This window comes from Sciurus carolinensis, chromosome 8 (genome assembly GCF_902686445.1).
Source record: "Sciurus carolinensis chromosome 8, mSciCar1.2, whole genome shotgun sequence".
NCBI classification, from domain to species: domain Eukaryota; kingdom Metazoa; phylum Chordata; class Mammalia; order Rodentia; family Sciuridae; genus Sciurus; species Sciurus carolinensis.
In genome coordinates, this window is record NC_062220.1 from 105,379,044 (window position 1) to 105,397,081 (window position 18,038).

At 44.9% G+C, this 18,038-nt stretch overlaps 1 protein-coding gene across 1 annotated transcript in view; it reads right to left on the reverse strand.

Annotated features, from left to right (window-relative positions):
- The window catches only part of Pkd1l1 (polycystin 1 like 1, transient receptor potential channel interacting), a 141,763-nt gene that overhangs the window by 95,955 nt on the left and 27,770 nt on the right, over nt 1-18,038 (reverse strand). The window contains exons 10-16 of the mRNA XM_047562147.1: nt 17,197-17,329; nt 13,369-13,575; nt 9,296-9,477; nt 6,514-6,735; nt 4,653-4,813; nt 1,849-2,022; nt 1,615-1,674 (exon numbers count right to left, since the gene is read on the reverse strand). Of these exons, the coding sequence (XP_047418103.1) occupies nt 1,615-1,674; nt 1,849-2,022; nt 4,653-4,813; nt 6,514-6,735; nt 9,296-9,477; nt 13,369-13,575; nt 17,197-17,329 (1,139 nt within the window). The remainder of the gene's footprint in view (nt 1-1,614; nt 1,675-1,848; nt 2,023-4,652; nt 4,814-6,513; nt 6,736-9,295; nt 9,478-13,368; nt 13,576-17,196; nt 17,330-18,038) is intronic.

Genomic DNA, 18,038 nt, shown 5'->3' on the forward strand with positions numbered 1-18,038 from the left:
CAGCAGAACTAAGAAGTAGCATCTCTGAAAGTGTAGCCTCTCCGATAAGCAAAGATTCTCTCTTAAGCAAAGACTCTCTCTTGGGCAAAGCCTCTCTCTCTCTCCTCTCAAAGACTCTTTCTCTCTTATGCAAAGCCTTTCTCTCTCTCTCCTCTCAAAGCCTCTCTTCCTCTATAAACTAGGGAGTAAATAAGCAAGAAAGCACTCCACTAAAGAAAGATAGTAGAAGTAGTTCGTTTCCAGTCCACCTCCGATAAATACCCGCGAGATTGTTGCTGCAGGCGGTAACAAATATCCGTGGGACTGTTGCCGCGGGCGGCGACATCAGCTAATGCTAAGTGTGATAAAGAAAAATAAAGCAAGATTTGCAGAGAAAGAGAGTGCAGGGAGTGGGAAGATGGATGGGGAGCACCTCTCTAGAGTAGCTTCAGAACACAGAATGGAAGATGCTCTTTGAAGATCTGGAGGAGGAAGTTTCCATACTCAGTAAAAACCACACTATTATGGTGTGGTTTATTAAGCACCATGGGGAGTGTCTTCTGAGGACAGTCAGAGGAGTGAGTAAGGTGGGATGGTGGCCCATGAGGCTGGGATCGTGGTAGGGGACACAGCCACAGCCTCTGTCCTGAATGTGGTGAGAAGTCATTGGAGGAACTGTCTGGAAGTGACTATGTGGCTTGTGGCGGGGAAAGAACTCTGGCTTCCATGCAGGGAAGTGACCATAGGCAGCAGGAACAGAAGCAGAGCAACACCAGACCACGCGCTCACTCATCCAGCCATCCACTCCAGAAATAAATCACTCGCTCACCATTTATCTATCTTCAGTCGACAAATAAATCGTCCACCTACTTATTTGGCAGATAAATCATTCTGGAATCCTCCATCTACTCATTAGACAGATTAATCAATTTTTCACCCATCATCCATTTATTCCCCTGACAGATAAATCATCCATTAATGGGTCATCCATTCACTTGATAGATAAATAAATCATTCTCTGGTCATCTATTCATTGGATAATGTCCTTACTGGATGCTAATGTGATGGGCACTGTGATAGCTCTTGGAACACTAGCATAAGCTAGTCACAGAAACTTTCTCTGAATATCTCAGGGTAGAAGAGACTGACAAAGTGATGATTAGGCCAGTGTCGTCTGCATTAAACAGGCAGGAGAAAATACCCTGGGCTGGTGTGGGGGGTCATTATAAGACTGAGAGATGCTTTGGAGATGGGGAAATAGAGCAGATCTGCAGGGAGGATGCTTGGCAAGTGGGCAACTTGGTGAGAGTGTCAGGGAGGCACTTCCGGCAGAGGTCCCCTATGACAGGGCCTGGGAGAGCTAGAATGCTCACTATCGGGCCTGAGGCCACTGTGGGATTTTTGGAGCATAGAGTTCAAGATGTCCAGAAGTAGGTAAGCTGGAAGCAAAGCTTTAGGCCAGCTGGTTCCAGACAGAGGAGTTTAAACTTTCCCTTTGACACTGGGAGTTCCACATGGCTTTGAGATACGGGGAGGCATATGAATCTAGATTTCAGAGAAGGGTGTGGAGAAGAGATGGAGAGCAGCGAGCCAGGATGCAAGGCTCACATGGAACAATTGCAGAAGCACAGTTACCTCGCTGTCTTCCTCTAGACGGCATTGCTTCTTGGATATCACTGTAAAAGGCTTCGAAATCTATGAGATGAAATTTAAAACCACAATTAACAAGTGGTGGGTGTGAACCCAGCACTCTCTGACTCAAGGGCAATGTGCATGCGACTTCAAACCTGACCCACCAGATGCGCCCTTCCCAAGGTAACTCTGGTGCCCAAATAAGGGGGACAAACCTGCAGAGATGGAGGCACTTACCATTGAGGGCAGGTGAGGAGCTGGGTGGAGGCCAGTTTCTCTCAGAGGGGCTCACAGTTGGGGCCCCCTCAACAAAGAACCCCAGCTCTGGGCCCAGTGGCCCATCTTCAGAAGGATCCTCCATGGCTGTGGTGTCACCAGCTGCAGGAATCTGGTGGCCACCCACTGTGGACTCTGCAGAGGTACTCCCAGTGACTAAAAGAGCTAGCCAGCTGTGGATTGCGGGTGAAGGCTCCTGTGAGAATGTCGTGGATAATCCACCAGGTTCTGTCACATTTTGCTCAGTGGCTAGAAGATTTGACTCTGATGATTTCAAAGTGGACTTGAGTGCTGAGGCCCCCAGCAGCCCCACAGTGCTACAAAAGGGAACTTAAACATGCATGTGATAGTGTTAAAATTCTGAACCAAAAATATGGAAAATTAAGTTTTTTAAAAGTCTACAGGTTTTGTAAGACTGCTCTGTTTTAAACAAGTCTGATGTGAATTCAAAACCCACACTTGAGAGATAAACCCATGGAGTTGGTTTTCATCAGGTGCCTGGAGGTCAACACTGTAGCAAACATGTAGGTGGAAAAAGGGATTCACAACCATCCCACCTGGAATGGAACCATCCCACAGAGACCTGGAAGGGGAGCCTGCCTGATTCTATGTACCCTCAGTAGGGGTTTCCCATGTATTATAGAAACAATTTGGGGAACATGCAATTTCTCCTAATCCTCACGCCCCTACCTGACTGTAAGGATCTAATATAGCAATTTTAAAAATCATTGTTTGAATTCATGATGAAAAATAAAGAGCAAAGAAAAAATAGCCATGGGCACATACATGACCTGTCAATGAAGTCATCGCTTTGGACTATAGGGGAGCCAGGATTTTGCAATGCATCCATCTAAGACAATGTTCCCTTTCCTGGAAGTTTAACCTCTGAATATCCTCTGGCTTTGATTCCGGAAAATTCAATGTACCCAAAAGAATTCAGAAATACCTCTCCTGCAACGCAGGGCATGACTACACTCAGTGTCTTCATGTCCCCTTAGCCAAGGAGGCCAGCTGTACTCAGACCTCTACTTACAGAAACTTTGTATCGCCCCATTGAACAGATTGTTTTTAAATGGCAGAAGGCCAATAGGGGCTTGGCAGGAGCTGTGTTGAAGGAGCTAGCTGCCAGCTCAGAAACAAAGCTGCTCTGTATGCCACGGGAACTGTCTCCCTGATCACAGTTATCACCACATGGGAACTCAGTCTCGATCCTGGCTCACACCTAAGTGTCCCACCGAAACTGTGAGCCAAGTAGCCCAACACCCAGCATGCTCTTGCACATTATTTTATTTAGCCTTATTGCACTCTGTGAAGCAGTATGAGAAAGTACTTAAAATGTGGCAAGAATGACGTCACAAAATTCTTTAATCCTGGTGCATGAGACCATGTAGTTCTTTAAGTCATTCTGAGTCAGTACAGCAGGTGTTTGCAGATTTCCCAAAACAACAGTGATAATAAATAATCCAGGTAAAAGTTCTTCCTTGTTTATCTGCAATTCTTACCTGGAACATATGACATCAGTGACTGACCACTAATTCACATACTTTCTTGTCAAGAATGCAATTGTAATTTCCCTCTTCTATTTTTTTCTCGTTAATGAGTACAATCGTAATTACCTTCTTTTTTTTTTTTTTTTTTTCTTTTTAATCTATAAAACCCAGTCTCTTGGATACCATTTTGGGAGGTCTTACTCTGGGCAATTAAAATTGTGTTCTCTAGCTTGGTGGCCATCCTCACTCTGGCTTGAATAAAATCTTTGTTCCCACACTCGGTGTGCCTCAACTTGATTTTTGGGTTGACAAGAAGGGTACCCAATTTTCACTGAATCTTAGGAGTTTAGAGTCACCAGCTGGCAGTGCAGGAGAGAGGCTCAGAATCAGCCCTTGCAGCTGCCCAGGACACTGTGGAGGACTGTGCAGAAATATCAGACTCAGTTTCTCCTACTATACTCTCACAACACAGGTCACTTCAGTGATCCTAAAAGGTGTGACTTCTCCCACTAACAAGAAAGCAAGTAGTTCTGCAGAGGACATCCACTGTGTCCTTCAGTTCAGTTCAATTCTCACTCTCTACCTGGAGGTAACATCAGACTCCATAGGTTGAGCCTCAACACTGTGCCTGCTTTGGATGCGAACACTGTGCCTGCTTTGGATGCAAGCCCCTAGTGGTTTTACCTGTGCTTCTGACTGATCAGCTACGAATCAGGGGTTCCTATGACAACCTCATTACACAGCCATGATTGATTGAATCATTAGCCATTGGTAACCAAGTGGGGCTGAAATTCCCAACCCTGCCTATCCCACCTTGGTCTTTCTGAAGACCAGCTCTCATCCTGAAGCTACCTGGGAGCTGCCAGTCACCAGTCACCTCATTAGCATACAAAATGCCACTATTACTTTGAAGATTCTAAGGATTTTCAGAGTTTTATGCCATGGATATAGACCGAATAAATACTTAACAATATCATAGGGACACAGTCCTTTGAACAGTGAGTCATATCACGCATCCTTTCCAATAGCTCACTGTGGCTTTAAACCAATAAAACTATTTCAGTGAATGCTGGGCACAGTCTTCTGTCACTTCCATGGGGTGATTGAGTAGCAGTTGATTGCTTCCTTTCTTTGGGAGGGTGGAAACAAGAGGTGTTGGGGAAGCAGAAACCATCAATAGGGCAAATCAGACATACTGGGTCAGACCAAATTTTGGCAGACCCAAGACAACCCTGAGCTTTCTCCTCAATCAGCAAAATAAAGCAAACATTTCACCTCTGATCCTGTTCTTTTCCGTTGCATTGACTAAGAAAAGATCCCAGGAATAAGAGAGATTCTGTATTTCTCCACAGTCTTCACACACAGCTTGGAGAGACAGTTCTTCATTCCAATTGACAAAAACGTCTTTAAAGTTGACCCAGGAGATGTGGACAAATCTGGAATATACAAATCAGTTTGATATTTTAGGAAAATGTGTGGGCCCTTCACTTCATTCATTCATCCTGGGCATGTCTAAATTGCCCACATTGTCTCTGCATCACAGGTACTCAACCTGTACGATGGAGTTCATGCCATGTGACTAGCTGCTCCCCACTGGACACTTGATTTGATTTAACAGACCAGCAAGCACACTATAACCTGGTTCAGTTCAGAGAGGTTACATGACTTTTTTGAGACCCCTGGCCTTTAGCCTGGTCTCTGGGCAAGCTCTCCACACAGAGAAGCCAATGCCTGAGTCATCTCCTCACCTCCTCAGCTCAGGTCTGCAAAACTAACCTCACGTATACTCTCCAAACCATCCACCTTTGTGATTTTCACCCAGCCTCAGAAGTTCACAGAGAAAGAAGTTGGATCTGCCTTTACTTTGCCTCCTTCCTATGCAGGGCCACTGATGGTACCCCCAGCCCACTGCCCCTTACCACACACAACTCCACACATAACTCTATACTCCATACAGTACTGTGCCACCACAGCCATATCCTGACAATTTCTCTAGTCTAGTTGCTGACCAGCACTTTGGAAAGCACATTTTGTGGACTGGGGTTCTTCTAGATGTTACCATGTGACTGGAGACAGTGAGGCCTTGTCAAACAGATTTCTTTCCTGCAGGAATTGGAGAGCCTCTAAAAAGCCCGGGAATGAAAAAGACTAGGTGGTTTGCAGTGTTTCCCATGCAAATGTCCCATGCCCTGTTCCTTCAGTCTCAGACCACAGCCTCAACATGCAGCTACCAGTACAGGAGATGAGAGGTACTACAGTCAGAAGGACCCCACAGCTTCCTTGCAAGGGAGCCAGGTCCAGCCTGTCCATGTGTGTTTGTGTGCCTGTGTGACTCTGTGTGTGCATGTACACAGTCGTTCCCCTATATCCACTGTTTTCTACCTTTTCAGATACCTATGACCAACCAAGGTCTGAAATAGCAAAAGGAAAAGTCCAGAAATAATTCATAAGGATTAAATTGTGCCATTTTGAGTAGTATAGTGAAATTTTGTGTCATCTCCAAAGTGGTGGACCCTGGGCAACATGCCCTACTCACTTAAGTCTAATGACTCTAATCCCCAGAGTAGGGCAGGGGGGCCTGGGAACTGCTAAAGCCCATGCCCACCCTGTTCACTCAACTCGATCCTGGTACTGATGTTTGGTTCCTGGGAGGCTGCACATAGCCTATGGGTTCTTCAGGGCTTCTAGATTTTGGTCATAACATTTATCTTCTTCTGCCACCTCTCATAGACTCAGATGGCACAATTGGGCCCATACTAGGGACACTTCAGTCTTGAGGTGTCAGAAAGGGCTTAATTAAGGCCCACAAATGCCTACCTTGGAACTCAGAGGGTTTTGCCTCCCTCTAGCATCAGCCCTAAGACCTGGGACAGTATCCTGTCTTAGAGGCATATTCTGAAACAGAAGGAACCCCCTAAGATCCCACCCAGAGACCCCACTGTGCTGGCATGCTTAGCCTATCAGAAGTTTCCTGGAGGTCAGCCCCTAGCCTCTTCTGGACCAGTGCCTTCACCCTTTTTAGCAGCATGATCTCCCATGACCAAACCTCAAACTTCCCTCCATATGCATGGATTACTTTACTGGTTACCAACACCAGCCAGAACCACTCAGCTTAGCTTAGCTCCAAAGCACATACCTGAAGGTCAAAGCAGGGCTGATGGAAAGGAACACCTGGGCCTTAGAAGAATTCCTGCCACCATTAGAGACCATCAGAGTCACGAGAAATTGGTCACAGCATTTGCTAAGCCATTTTGTTGTGAAGGAAATTGTGGGAGCCCCAGTGTCCAGTTGGTGTGGCATGGAGTTGTCAAAACAGGGCCGCCCAGGTGAGCCAGCAGCAGTGCATGTCCAGTGATACCTGTTGAATGGACAGTCAGGGCACCACCACATGTCAAGGGGACACGTGGGTGGGGAAGAGATGATGTCCCCTCATTCTTTTGCATCAGTGAGGTATCAATCATTGAATTCTCAGACTAGCTCCTCCTGCTCACTGATGTGAAGCTCCAACTCCAACCCTGGGGACCCTTGCTTTTCATCCCTGTCTGATAACTGTTCCCATCCTTCCTGCACAGAGTGACCTCCTCTGCTGACACTTCGATGCCTCCCCAGTAACACAGCATGCTCCCCTCAAGCAGTCTGCCAACACTGCATCTCATCCTCGTGACAATTTCACATGACAGAGAGGAATGCCACATTGACCCAAATTTAGAAAGAAAATGCATTTCCAGAGGCCTCAGAGAGCTGCCCTATTTCAGAGTTGGTAAAAGGTGGAATAGGCAGATGGGTGACTCTAGATGTCTCTGCTCCAACCCCCCTATCTTTCTGCAATATAATTGTCATACTCAGCAAGACAAATGTGTTTGCTTCATCAAGGTCAAGGAAGCAGACAGATAATCATTCCCAGGCCTTAGCAGTCTTAATCCAGAGGGACAGCTAAGCAAGCAGTTTGGTGGGAAGAAATGCTGGTTTGGAATTGCATAGCTAGAGGGTCCTGGCCTAATCCTACCATAGAGTCATTTCTGTAGGTGCTACTTAAGTCTGAGCCATCATTGTGCTTTCAAGGTGACTCTCCCTGCCTGGTATGCAGGTACCACATTCTAGATCTCTGTTTCCAAACCACATGAGGTGGCATTGTGACAGTCCTTTAACCACACCGTAGGGCGACAACATCCTCTGACTTTGGTGGGAGGATCCAGTTTACATGCTGGGAAGAGCAACTGTACCTGGGATCAGCTGGGATATTCTGCATACCCTGGAAGCAAATTCAGCACTTTTCAGCAGCCATGCACTGAAAACTTGTGTTCAGGCATGATCATGGGTGCTGGGAGGTGCAATGATGAACAAGTTCTGGTTGGTCTCTCAGGCCCAGGGTAGAGGGAGCTATGAGCACTTTGTCTCTTTGCCTGGAGCATGTAAGTGCAGATGGAATTTTCAAATAGCAGGATATTTGAGAGGCTAGGGGAGTTGGGAGAGTAGGGTGGTCATGGTGGATGGTAACCTTTTTCCTCTTCTGGACTTAAAAAACACCAAATCCCACACCTATAGTGCAGCAAACATGTGGGATCCCAGAAGTTAAGACAACAAAGTGATTCTTCTAATTATTCATAAATATTCACTGAGTAGGTACTGTGTGCCAGGTACAAGGGATATATCAAAGAGAGCCCTGCCCTCTTGGAGCTCATACTCAATGAAGGATGGATAGTGAACGGGGGCCATATAAGTGAAACAACAGAGAAAGACAGAATTCATCATTTTAAATGGTTCTCAGTGTGGGCCTCATTGGGAAAGTGAGGACTGAGTATTCATTGAATCAAAGGAAGGAGGTGGTGGAAGACGTCGCCACTGAGAGAAGAGCTACAGAAGGAACCTGATAGACAGGAGCCGTGGGAAAAGTGCTCTGGCCAGGAATGAGTGGTGGAGGAGTGGGGGCAGTTGCAACTGGAGCTGACAGGGCATGTCAGCCTCAGCTGAGGATGCTGGTTTCTATTAGGAGTGAAAAGAAAGTTCTGGAAGATCAGAATAGTGAAGTGAGGATGCCTGACTTGTTCGAGAAGAATCCCTCTCCTGCCTTGGGGAATTGGCTGCAGAGGGACATGGAGGTATGGAGGTCTCTAAGGAGATGCTGTCATGCAGATGAGCTAAAGCCCTGGAGGTTCAGCACGGTGAAGCAGGGAAGATATGTAGAGGTGGTGTTTAAGGTAAGGTTGACAAGATTTCTTGACAGATGGAACATGTAGTGTGAGAGACAGAGAAGTCAGAGAGAGAAAGAGAAGTCAGAGAAGATGCTGAGGGTTTTGGAAGAATCGTTCCTTCAGTGGATATGAGGAAGGCTGAGTGTAAGGAAGTAGGTATTGTGACTGAGATGTCTTGAGGCACAGGAAATGGGGTGCTGAAGTGGGGCAGGGACACGGAGCCCAATTGAGGATGAATGTCTGAGGATACTGGGCAGGGATGGGTCCATAGAGGATGCATGCTGGAGGGTAACTGCACAGGGATCATGGATGGACTCAAGTCAGGAGACTGGGGAGGTCCCCAAGTCAGGCTGCAGACGGCTGTGAGGACAAGGCTTATGTGGGGGCCTCCAACAGCAAGAGACCCTCACAGGGACATGTGACACTCACATCTCCCACACAAGGCCCCTCACCACCCAGGAATCTTAATGAAAGTGTAACAGTTAGACCTCACTTTCCAAAATCATATTTTAAATACCACCTTAAAAAGCTACTCACATTTCTCTCCCCTTTTTTCTAAATTACCTTATATTTTGATTCTAAATAAAACAGTTCAGCTTCTGAAAGTGGATAGACTTTCCTTTCTTAAAACGGTTTTGAGAGAATTCTCAAATGATTTGCCCAACATGCCTGAGCCAGAATTTGAAGAAATCAGAGTCTGAGAGCTGCAGAGCTCCTAGGTCTCACCTGAGAGTAGCCCCTGGGTAGTCAGGGTCATAGGACTGGGACCCTCGGAGAATGATGGGGGCTGAGGCAGCCCTGGGGATGAAGAGGTGTGTGCCCTCTGAGATCATGCTGATGGGTGCCCTGCCTTGCACCTCCACGCCCACGCAGTAGTTGCTGTGCACCAAGCTGCCCTGGATCTGAACCTGTAGGGTCAACAACAGGGGGGCATCATGCGGGGTCAAGAGCAGGTGCTCACTGGACTCACACACACAACACCAGAAAGGGAACAGGAGTGTGTGTATATGTATCCTTGGCTCCAACTAAACCAGTCACTATTGTCAAAATAAACCACCTACTGCACATCCGTTAGAGACGTGGCTGAAGTTGAGAGTATGAGCATTTTCCTATCAAGTCTGGGTTGGTTTGCAAAGTTGTCTGCGCTTGTGAACATAGAACCTCAAATAGCAATATTCCATGTGTGCATGTTTTTGACAATTCTCAAACCTCCTCTGCCAACAATAAAATTTTCCATGATCTTGGCACTTTTCTGACTTTCCTCCAAATATATAATGGACTTTAGTAATGGTAAATGAAATTTCAGACAAAAGCTTTCTTTTTTTATTTTTTGCCTTTTTGTTGTTGTTGTTGTTGTTTTGTTTTGTTTTGCTTTCTGGTACTAGGCATTAAACCCAGGGGTGCTTTACCACTGAGTTATATCCCCAGTCATTTTTATTTTTTATTTTGAAACAGGGTCTTGTGAAGTTGCTTAAGGTCTCACTAAGTGACTGAGGCTGGCTTTGAACTTGGATTCTCCTGCCTTAGCCTCCCCAGGTATGTGCCACCGTGCCTGGCTCAGAACAATAATTTTAAATTTAGGAAACATGAAACATTTATAAATAAGGTATTCAAATGTTCTTTTAAAAATTTGATGAACCAGTGGTATTCTACATCATGTATAACCAGAAGAAAGAGAAATTATACTCCATTATATATGATGTATCAAAGTGCGTTCTACTGTCATGTATAACTAATTAAAACAAATAAAATAATTTTTAAAAATTGATGGAGCATTGTGTGCAGTCTTTGAAAAGATACAGTCTAACACTTGCTGTACTTTTTCCTGGGCTTGGGCTCAGTCATTCTGGATCTTCCTCCTACAGATGGCAACAGCTCCCTGCTGGACAGGCTCCTGATTAGCACCAGAGATGACATAATGACAGCATGATCAAAACTCTCATTTACACCCCCAACCTGTGCTTGCTCAGCTCCTCCAGCACCTAGGAAGCCCTGAGAAGATTCCAAGCCTGTGAGCTCAATGTGGGAAGTACAGGAAGATGCAGAAGGGCGAGGAGCTCAGAAACAGGGTCTGAACATAAACACAACACACAGGTGAGAGCAGAGATGGAAAAGCACTTAGAAGGCAGAGGCAGGGCAGGAGGCTGCTAGAGGGTAAGACATAGCCAAGGAGCAGAAGTACCAACAGATGCTGATGGCAGAGCATGGACACTCAGGTCCAGCCCTGACCTCTCACATGGCCAGCAGGGTGCATGTGAAGCAGCTGATCAGAGCCCAAGGCTGGGTGTGCCAGGCCTCAACAACAAATGGCCTTATTAGCCATTTCACCCCATCTTCCTTACTGTATCCTCACTTTCATGAAGCTGGTGGATGGAAGGGAAATCCTTTGGCCATACTACCAACTGCTTTCCTCCTGATTTCCTGGTCACAAACAGCCCTCAATAATGATGATGGCACTGGTACTTATGGTCTGCAAAGCGGAGGGAACACCACTGTCTAGGGAGCATCTTCCCACCCACTCACACCTCCACTTGGGCACCAGGACTTTAGGGTTGCTAGAGGACAGCTCTCACAGGGACCTCATGAGACCCTGCCTCTGGACCACTTCAGGTTAGCCTCAATCTACCACCAAGAATCTGCTTCCACCAAGGACAGTGTCTAAGATACCCTCTGTTTAGCTACACACACAGAAAATCTGCCTACTCTTGTCAATGTGATGGTGAGCATTGTAGATTACAAATTGAGATACACCAACATAAAACATAGCTTAAATCAGGAGCACATACCATTTTCTAGAGTATACCTAATAAAACATTTCCACTATTTGAAAATTAAGCTTAAGAGAAAGAAATAACATGAATCCTCATGGTGCTTGTTATATTGTACAGAAATACCAAAAACCTTGCCTTCTTTTTGAGTCTCTCTGTTCCCTGAAGATATGGCTTTCTGGCATAGCTCTCTCCTTTAGCACTCCTTTCCTGGTGGGGCTGTGCTCCCTGTCACCTGCTGGCTCTCCTCTGGCTAGATGGCCCTAACCAGTTCCACCTCAGCTACCACCAGCTGTCCATTCTTTTGCCTCGACCACATGGCACCTGAACACCCTCCAGAAATGTCAAGCTCAACTTCTTAACATTGAAGTCACAACCCACCCCAGGCCTTCGGTCATCTTCAGAAGACCCAACTGAAGTCTGTTTTCAGCCCATTTCCCACCACTCTCCCCACAAGCCCCACCTGCTTCAGCATGATCAGCCCTCTCCACATGCATGTGACCACATTTGGAAGTACTTTCCACCAATTGTTGATCCTGGTCAACAAAGACATGGCTGAGGGCTCAGGGCCACTCCTCCCTCAGTCTCCTATTGCTCTTTAGACATGAATCACATCTTCCTTTTATTTATTTATTTTTTTTTGCGGTGCTGGGGATTGAACCCAGGGCCCTGTGCTTGCAAGACAAGCACTGTACCAACTGAGCTATCTCCCCAGCCCCCTTGAATCACATCTTCTATAGTTCGTTGGGCTCCATCTACCTCCTGCAAGTAGGTAAAGACCTTATTTCTCTTCACATCCCTTCCTTTGGCACATAACAGGATACAATAGGTGCTCTGTTTTCATTACTCTCCTCCACTCACCTGGTCTCACATATTCTCTTGAAATAGTCTCCTGAATTCTTACAATTAGTCAGTCACTGTGGCAAATCATCTGCTCCTATCTCTTTATTCGACTGCCACTACCTGTTTCAGTCTCTAAGTATTTCTTGACTTCACTATTAGCACACTCACCTAGAAACCCATCCTTCAATCAGTTTCCAACTCTCTCCCAGTTATTATTTCCAGAGAGGAGCATCCATCATGCTCAGAAACATTGATTTTTCCTATTTTTCCACCTAAAAGAGTTCCTCACAGTATGGCCTGTGGCCCTCAGTTATTCAGCCAAGCATTGTGGGTCTGGTCTCACTGAGATAAGCACAGGATCCAGAGGAAGCATGCGAGGGCTCTGTTCATGACATCCAGCACAGATCTAGGGGGCTCCCTTCCTTGATCAACCTTGAAGCTAATTTGTGTGTTGAGGGATCCTGTGGTGAGCTGCCTGTGGCCTGAGCTGGGAACAAGGTTCAGTAGGAACATGTACCCACAGAGTGAAATGACACCATTCAGCCACTGCAGAGATTTGGGGGTTCCTGGTCAGGTCTCAAGGAGCATCTCCTCTGCCTGGCCTTCCCATCTAACTACAGACTGACAAAACCTCCCTCCAGGGATTGCTCACTATATGCCTGGCCAAGCTGCTCCCTATACCCCACTTTCTATGCCTGTGAACAGACTCTTTCCAGGACCCCTCCTCCATGGAGCCCACTCTGTAACAGCAGTGACTTGCTTTCTAACCCACTCATTTTCACCATTTTTCTAGTTCAAAATGCACTGAGTACTGGCTGAGGGCCAAAGTGCCCAGTGATCACTGTGGATACCTCTCTCATGGCCAGTCCACTGGTGGTGGTCTTCCCTCCTTTTCTGGGTGATAAGGCCCTACATGGCAGGATCAAATGTTCTTCTGACATCCTGGTAAGCAGGTGCACAGGAAGGTTTAGTTAAAAAAACTAGAAGCAGTTTTTCATTGTTTAGCATTTGAACATACATTCTTTTGGGAGAATTAAACATTTCTACTAAAATCCTACCCATACTCTTAACAACCCCCATTTGTTGGAGGAACAGATTTAGGGTTCCAAATGCTGAGCTCTTGCTCCAGCAACAGGGTGGAAAGTGTTGGTTTCAGTGAGCTGACAGTGGCACAGGCAGTGAGCTCACCCTAGCAATGGCAGTGTAGTTCCCGCATGCCAGCGTGTAGCTCGGGAGCACAATGGTTTGTCTGTGGACGTTGACAGCAGCAGGGAGGGGCACGGGGGACCCATCAGAGTCCACAAAGCTCCAGGTGTAAGAAAGACCTTGGGAAATGTCACAGAGGACAGCAGCTTCAAACATGACTCCCAGTCTCAGGGGCTGAGACCTCCATACCTAAGTATTGACAAGAGAAGACGTCTCAGTACATGTGCATGATATCTGATGATACAGAAAATTCTAGAATCGTTCTTAAAAACCCCCAATTATTTTGTTTGTATATCACAGGGTGGGAACTCAAGACAGTACCAGAGCAAATACGGCCTCTATTTCACAGACGGAAGTAAAAAGTAGAAATAGAAAAATAAGAATAAGTAGTTGTACTTACATACTCCTACGGGGGGAAAAAAAGAACTTTTTGAAGCATGAAATTAAGGAGAAAATATAAAAGGAGAAGATAACTAGATTTGTTTACATAAAAATTTTGAATTTCTGAATGTCAAAAATGTAAAATTTTAAAAACAGTAGGACAAAAAAGAAAATTGTTTGAATTATTTATGAGAGATATTTATTTTCTCTATTTTTTACTTTGCTGAAATATTCTAAAGTCATTACCAGAAATCATGACATTTAACCTTTAAGCCTTTAAGTACTTTATATATATATATGTGTGTGTGTGTGTGTGTGTGTGTGTGTATATAAAACCTAAGGGTGTTTTCGTAGACGCAATGCTAGTATGTCACCTTAACAATTAAGAAAGTATTTTTAAAACAATCTAAACCTAGTTCATAGTCAAATTTTTCTTATTATTTTTAAAACATATTGTTATGCAACTATTTGGGGAGGCACAAAAGTACTTGGGTTTAATAAAAAGGGGGAGAAGAAAAAATGCTTTTCTCATCTACTAGAATTATGAGGTTTCTTAAACTATGGTTCGTTCAAAAAACAAGAATAAATGCCTAATTCTTTACCTTATTTATCACATTTGGAATAAGAGACTGGGTCACTGGCTATTTCTACTGGTGAGTAGTGAGCTGTGTATCTGCCTATTTCGTAGGGACAGGAAAGCTTCTCTCTTTTAACATCATTGATTTTTAAAAAATCATTAATATTATTCCTTCAATTGTGGACATCTTTTAGAAGTTGGCAGTGGCACCTTTGGGGCCTGGGGACTCTCTTTGGACTGGCTCTGGTGGCCTTTTGATATGATCCCACTCATCTTTGAAGATGATGGGTTTGTTACACTATCCTTTCTAATATTCATGCTTAAACATTTCTATAACAAAAAAATTTAATACAAGTAGTTCAAAAAATATAAAAACAAGGTTGCTAACATTAATAAGCTAAAAACGGGGCTGGGGAGATTGCTCAGTCGGTAGAGTGCTTGTCTTGCAAGCACAAGGCCCTGGGTTCGATCCCCAGCACCGCAAAAAAAAAAAAAAAAGCTAAAAAAACGCCAATGATCCAGAAGCAATCTTAGTGACTATCCATCTGGAACCCTTATGCTTGGTGGTCCTTTCCACCCCACCCGTGGCACCTTCCTCCCCACCCACCTGCCCCTTCCCTGACACCTTGGGCCTGACCTTATTTTTTACTCCTACCAGATTGTCCCTGACTGTGGAGAAGCAATCCAGCCTAGAGGACCTGAGGCTGGACAGTCTGCCCCACCAAGGCTGCTGCTGGGTGCAAGGGCTCCCCCAAGAGGATGATTTCCCCCTGAATAGTTCATAAAAGGAAAGGTAAAAACTTTCATATAGGGAATTGAGAAATGGGAATTTAAGAAATATTGGTGATCATTATAAACAGAATTTTACCTTTGGCATTCTTTAAATGTCTTTTGTTATCATTTAAATTACTTCTCAATTATTTTTTGTTGTTTCTACTCTGAATTATGCTGTCATTTACCATAAAACTGTCCAGGTTCATATGGGCTATAGCAAATTATACTACTGAGATGCCAATTTTCAACTCATTCATAACAAACATTAAAAACATATACTCCTCATGGAGGTGCGAGCAAGTCTCTAGGCACCAACATGTGAGAGTGTGGGAGGATGCCAGATGGTTGACCAAGGTCCTTCTGAAGGTGCTTCGTCTTTCAGCTCTGAGACTTGTAGGGATTATTGCTATGGAAATGCCATGGACAGACAGAAGGAGGTAAGCACAGAATGTCATTGCCAAGGCACTTGTACGGATAGAAAATGGAAATAACCAATATTTAGTAATGAAGATGTGAGTGATATATGATTTGTGTGAAGGACTTAACATTATGCTGTCTTTAAAAATTATGTAATCAAGATTTTTTTTTTGTACTGGGGATTGAACTCAGGGGCACTCGACCACTGAGCCACATCCTCAGCCCTATTTTGTATTTTATTTAGAGACAGGGTCTCACTGAGTTGCTTAATGCCTCACTTTTGCTGAGGCTGACTTTGAACTGGCAATCCTCCTGCCTCAGACTCCCGAACTGCTGGGATTACAGGTATGAGCCATCACATCTGGCTCAAGATTCTTTAACAAGAGAAAGTGGTCACATTATAACCCAGTGATCCCAATTTTATCATAACCACACACACTCACAAACACGCATGTACACTCCACGTATAAAAAACCTTAGAAAAATACTGGATACAAAAATAAATTCATCAGATGATGAAGGGTAGCAATGTTCTACTGGATGGAATTAAGGTGATTTCATTTTTTTCTTTATGCTTTTAAAAAGCGTTTAAAATATAAAGAAAAAATGGCATTATAAGTATTGTTCTCTTTGTTTTACAGATAAGAAAATTCAAATGAAAATGTTTCAAAGATTAAAAAAACCAAAATCATTAATATGCACAATTTTTTATTTTTATATGCTGGTTAGAAATAAAATTTAAAAATAACAAAATTTAAAAAATAAAAAAACAAAAGAGTAGTGTCCCATGGCTTGGCTTCAGAGCAGGACCAGGATTCATTCCAGAGCCTCTGACCTGGGGCTTGTGCTCTGCCCAGCTGTGGCCTTTTGCTCAAGTCCCCTGGACTTTTCGTCTCTCCCTAGACAGCATGAGCATCCAGTGCACAGAGCTGCCTGACAGCTTTGTTGTGCGCTGGCCTGGAGGGTGGGCAGGAGTCCGGTCTGTAAGGGTCTGGATCTCCTGCAGACTCCAGGCATGTACTCCTCGACTCCATCGCATCCCTGGGAGTCCTGGAGCCTAAGCTGCAACAGGCCTTTCTGCTTGTCACAGAAAACGTTTTGGCAAATGCTCAGTCATGGATTTTAATTCCCACGTGTCATCTGAGCACCTTTGCCCCAAGATGGAAAATGTGCTTTAAATCAAAGACCTCAAAGGAATGCTAGAAATAAAAAAAAAGACCCTATTTTTCCTAACCTGTAGGTGGTGCTCAACAATCGATCATTTCATTTCATTTTGGTGTTAAATTTTCCTTTCTCCTGAAAATGCTACCGTTCTCTGCATAATCAAAAGAAAGAAAGAAAAAGAAAAAAAAAGCTCCTCAAAGCAAGCTGTGCTGAATGCCAGTGTCATATAGGCAAATAAAGGACTTATTCACATGCCAGGAATAAGGCTTTCCCTTCCCGTCAGGCTTGGGGTGGGTCTTGCTCCCCTCAGTGCTGGCCCTCCCTCTCCAAAGCTCTGACAGGGGTTCTTTGTGTAAAATGCAGCAGTCTAGACTCCACAAAGCCTCCTTCATTCTGCAAGGGCTGGCTGATCCTGACACTGTTCCAACTCAGGCAGTATGGCAGCAAGGCGGGGAAGGACTCCTCAGACCCCAGTCTTACTTGGACCCCAGTCCTACCTGGACCCGCCCAGGTCCCATGTTCTTCACTGGGGGTGGCTGGCAGGGCTCATGCACAATGAAAAGCTGCTTTCTTAAGGTGGCAGAGCTGACATTGTTGAAGACAAGGACCTCCACTGTAAATTCTCCCTCCCTGGAAAGGCAGAAAGCAGATAAATGAGATCAATTTGCTCATTCAGTCTCATTCACTGTTCACAACCACCCTAGATCTGCGTAGTTACAGTATTTGATGGCAAGTCATCCCAAGGAGTAACAACAGAAGAGACACAGGTCACCTTCACAGAGGCTATTTATTGTCTAATTTGATGGGCCAGCTGTCCACCTGGTGTTGGTCAAGCCTAGTGCCCAACCTCAGACTGCTGTCTCACCACAGCCAGGTGAGTACCTGCTGCTCCAGGTAGCTTTGGTCCAGGTGTCTGTTGCCAAAGAAACACACAAGGTTATTCTTTGTATATTGAGCACAACTGACCCAAACTGGAGGTTCACTCAGCAGGTTCTTTCTATTATAGTCTCTGTTGCAGGTGTCAGGTTTCCTGAACAAAATTTAGAGTCCCAAAAACAGAATAGGTCCCCAACCTGGACCTGAATCCAGTTCCTGGGGAGGCTGAAGGGTACTAACTATGAAGAGATGTGGCACAGGCAGAGTATGTGAACCAGGCAACTCTGGACCCAGCAGATTGTGTTTCACTAAGGAAAAGTATGTTATTTGGCAAATGATGCAAAATGGATTATCATTCAAAACTTTTGAATTTGCAAAAGAAAAAAAAAGTTCCATCAGAAAACCACAAATTTGAGTTCGCAGGGACTAGAACATCATTTGCCACTCTGGAGCTTTTGGAAGA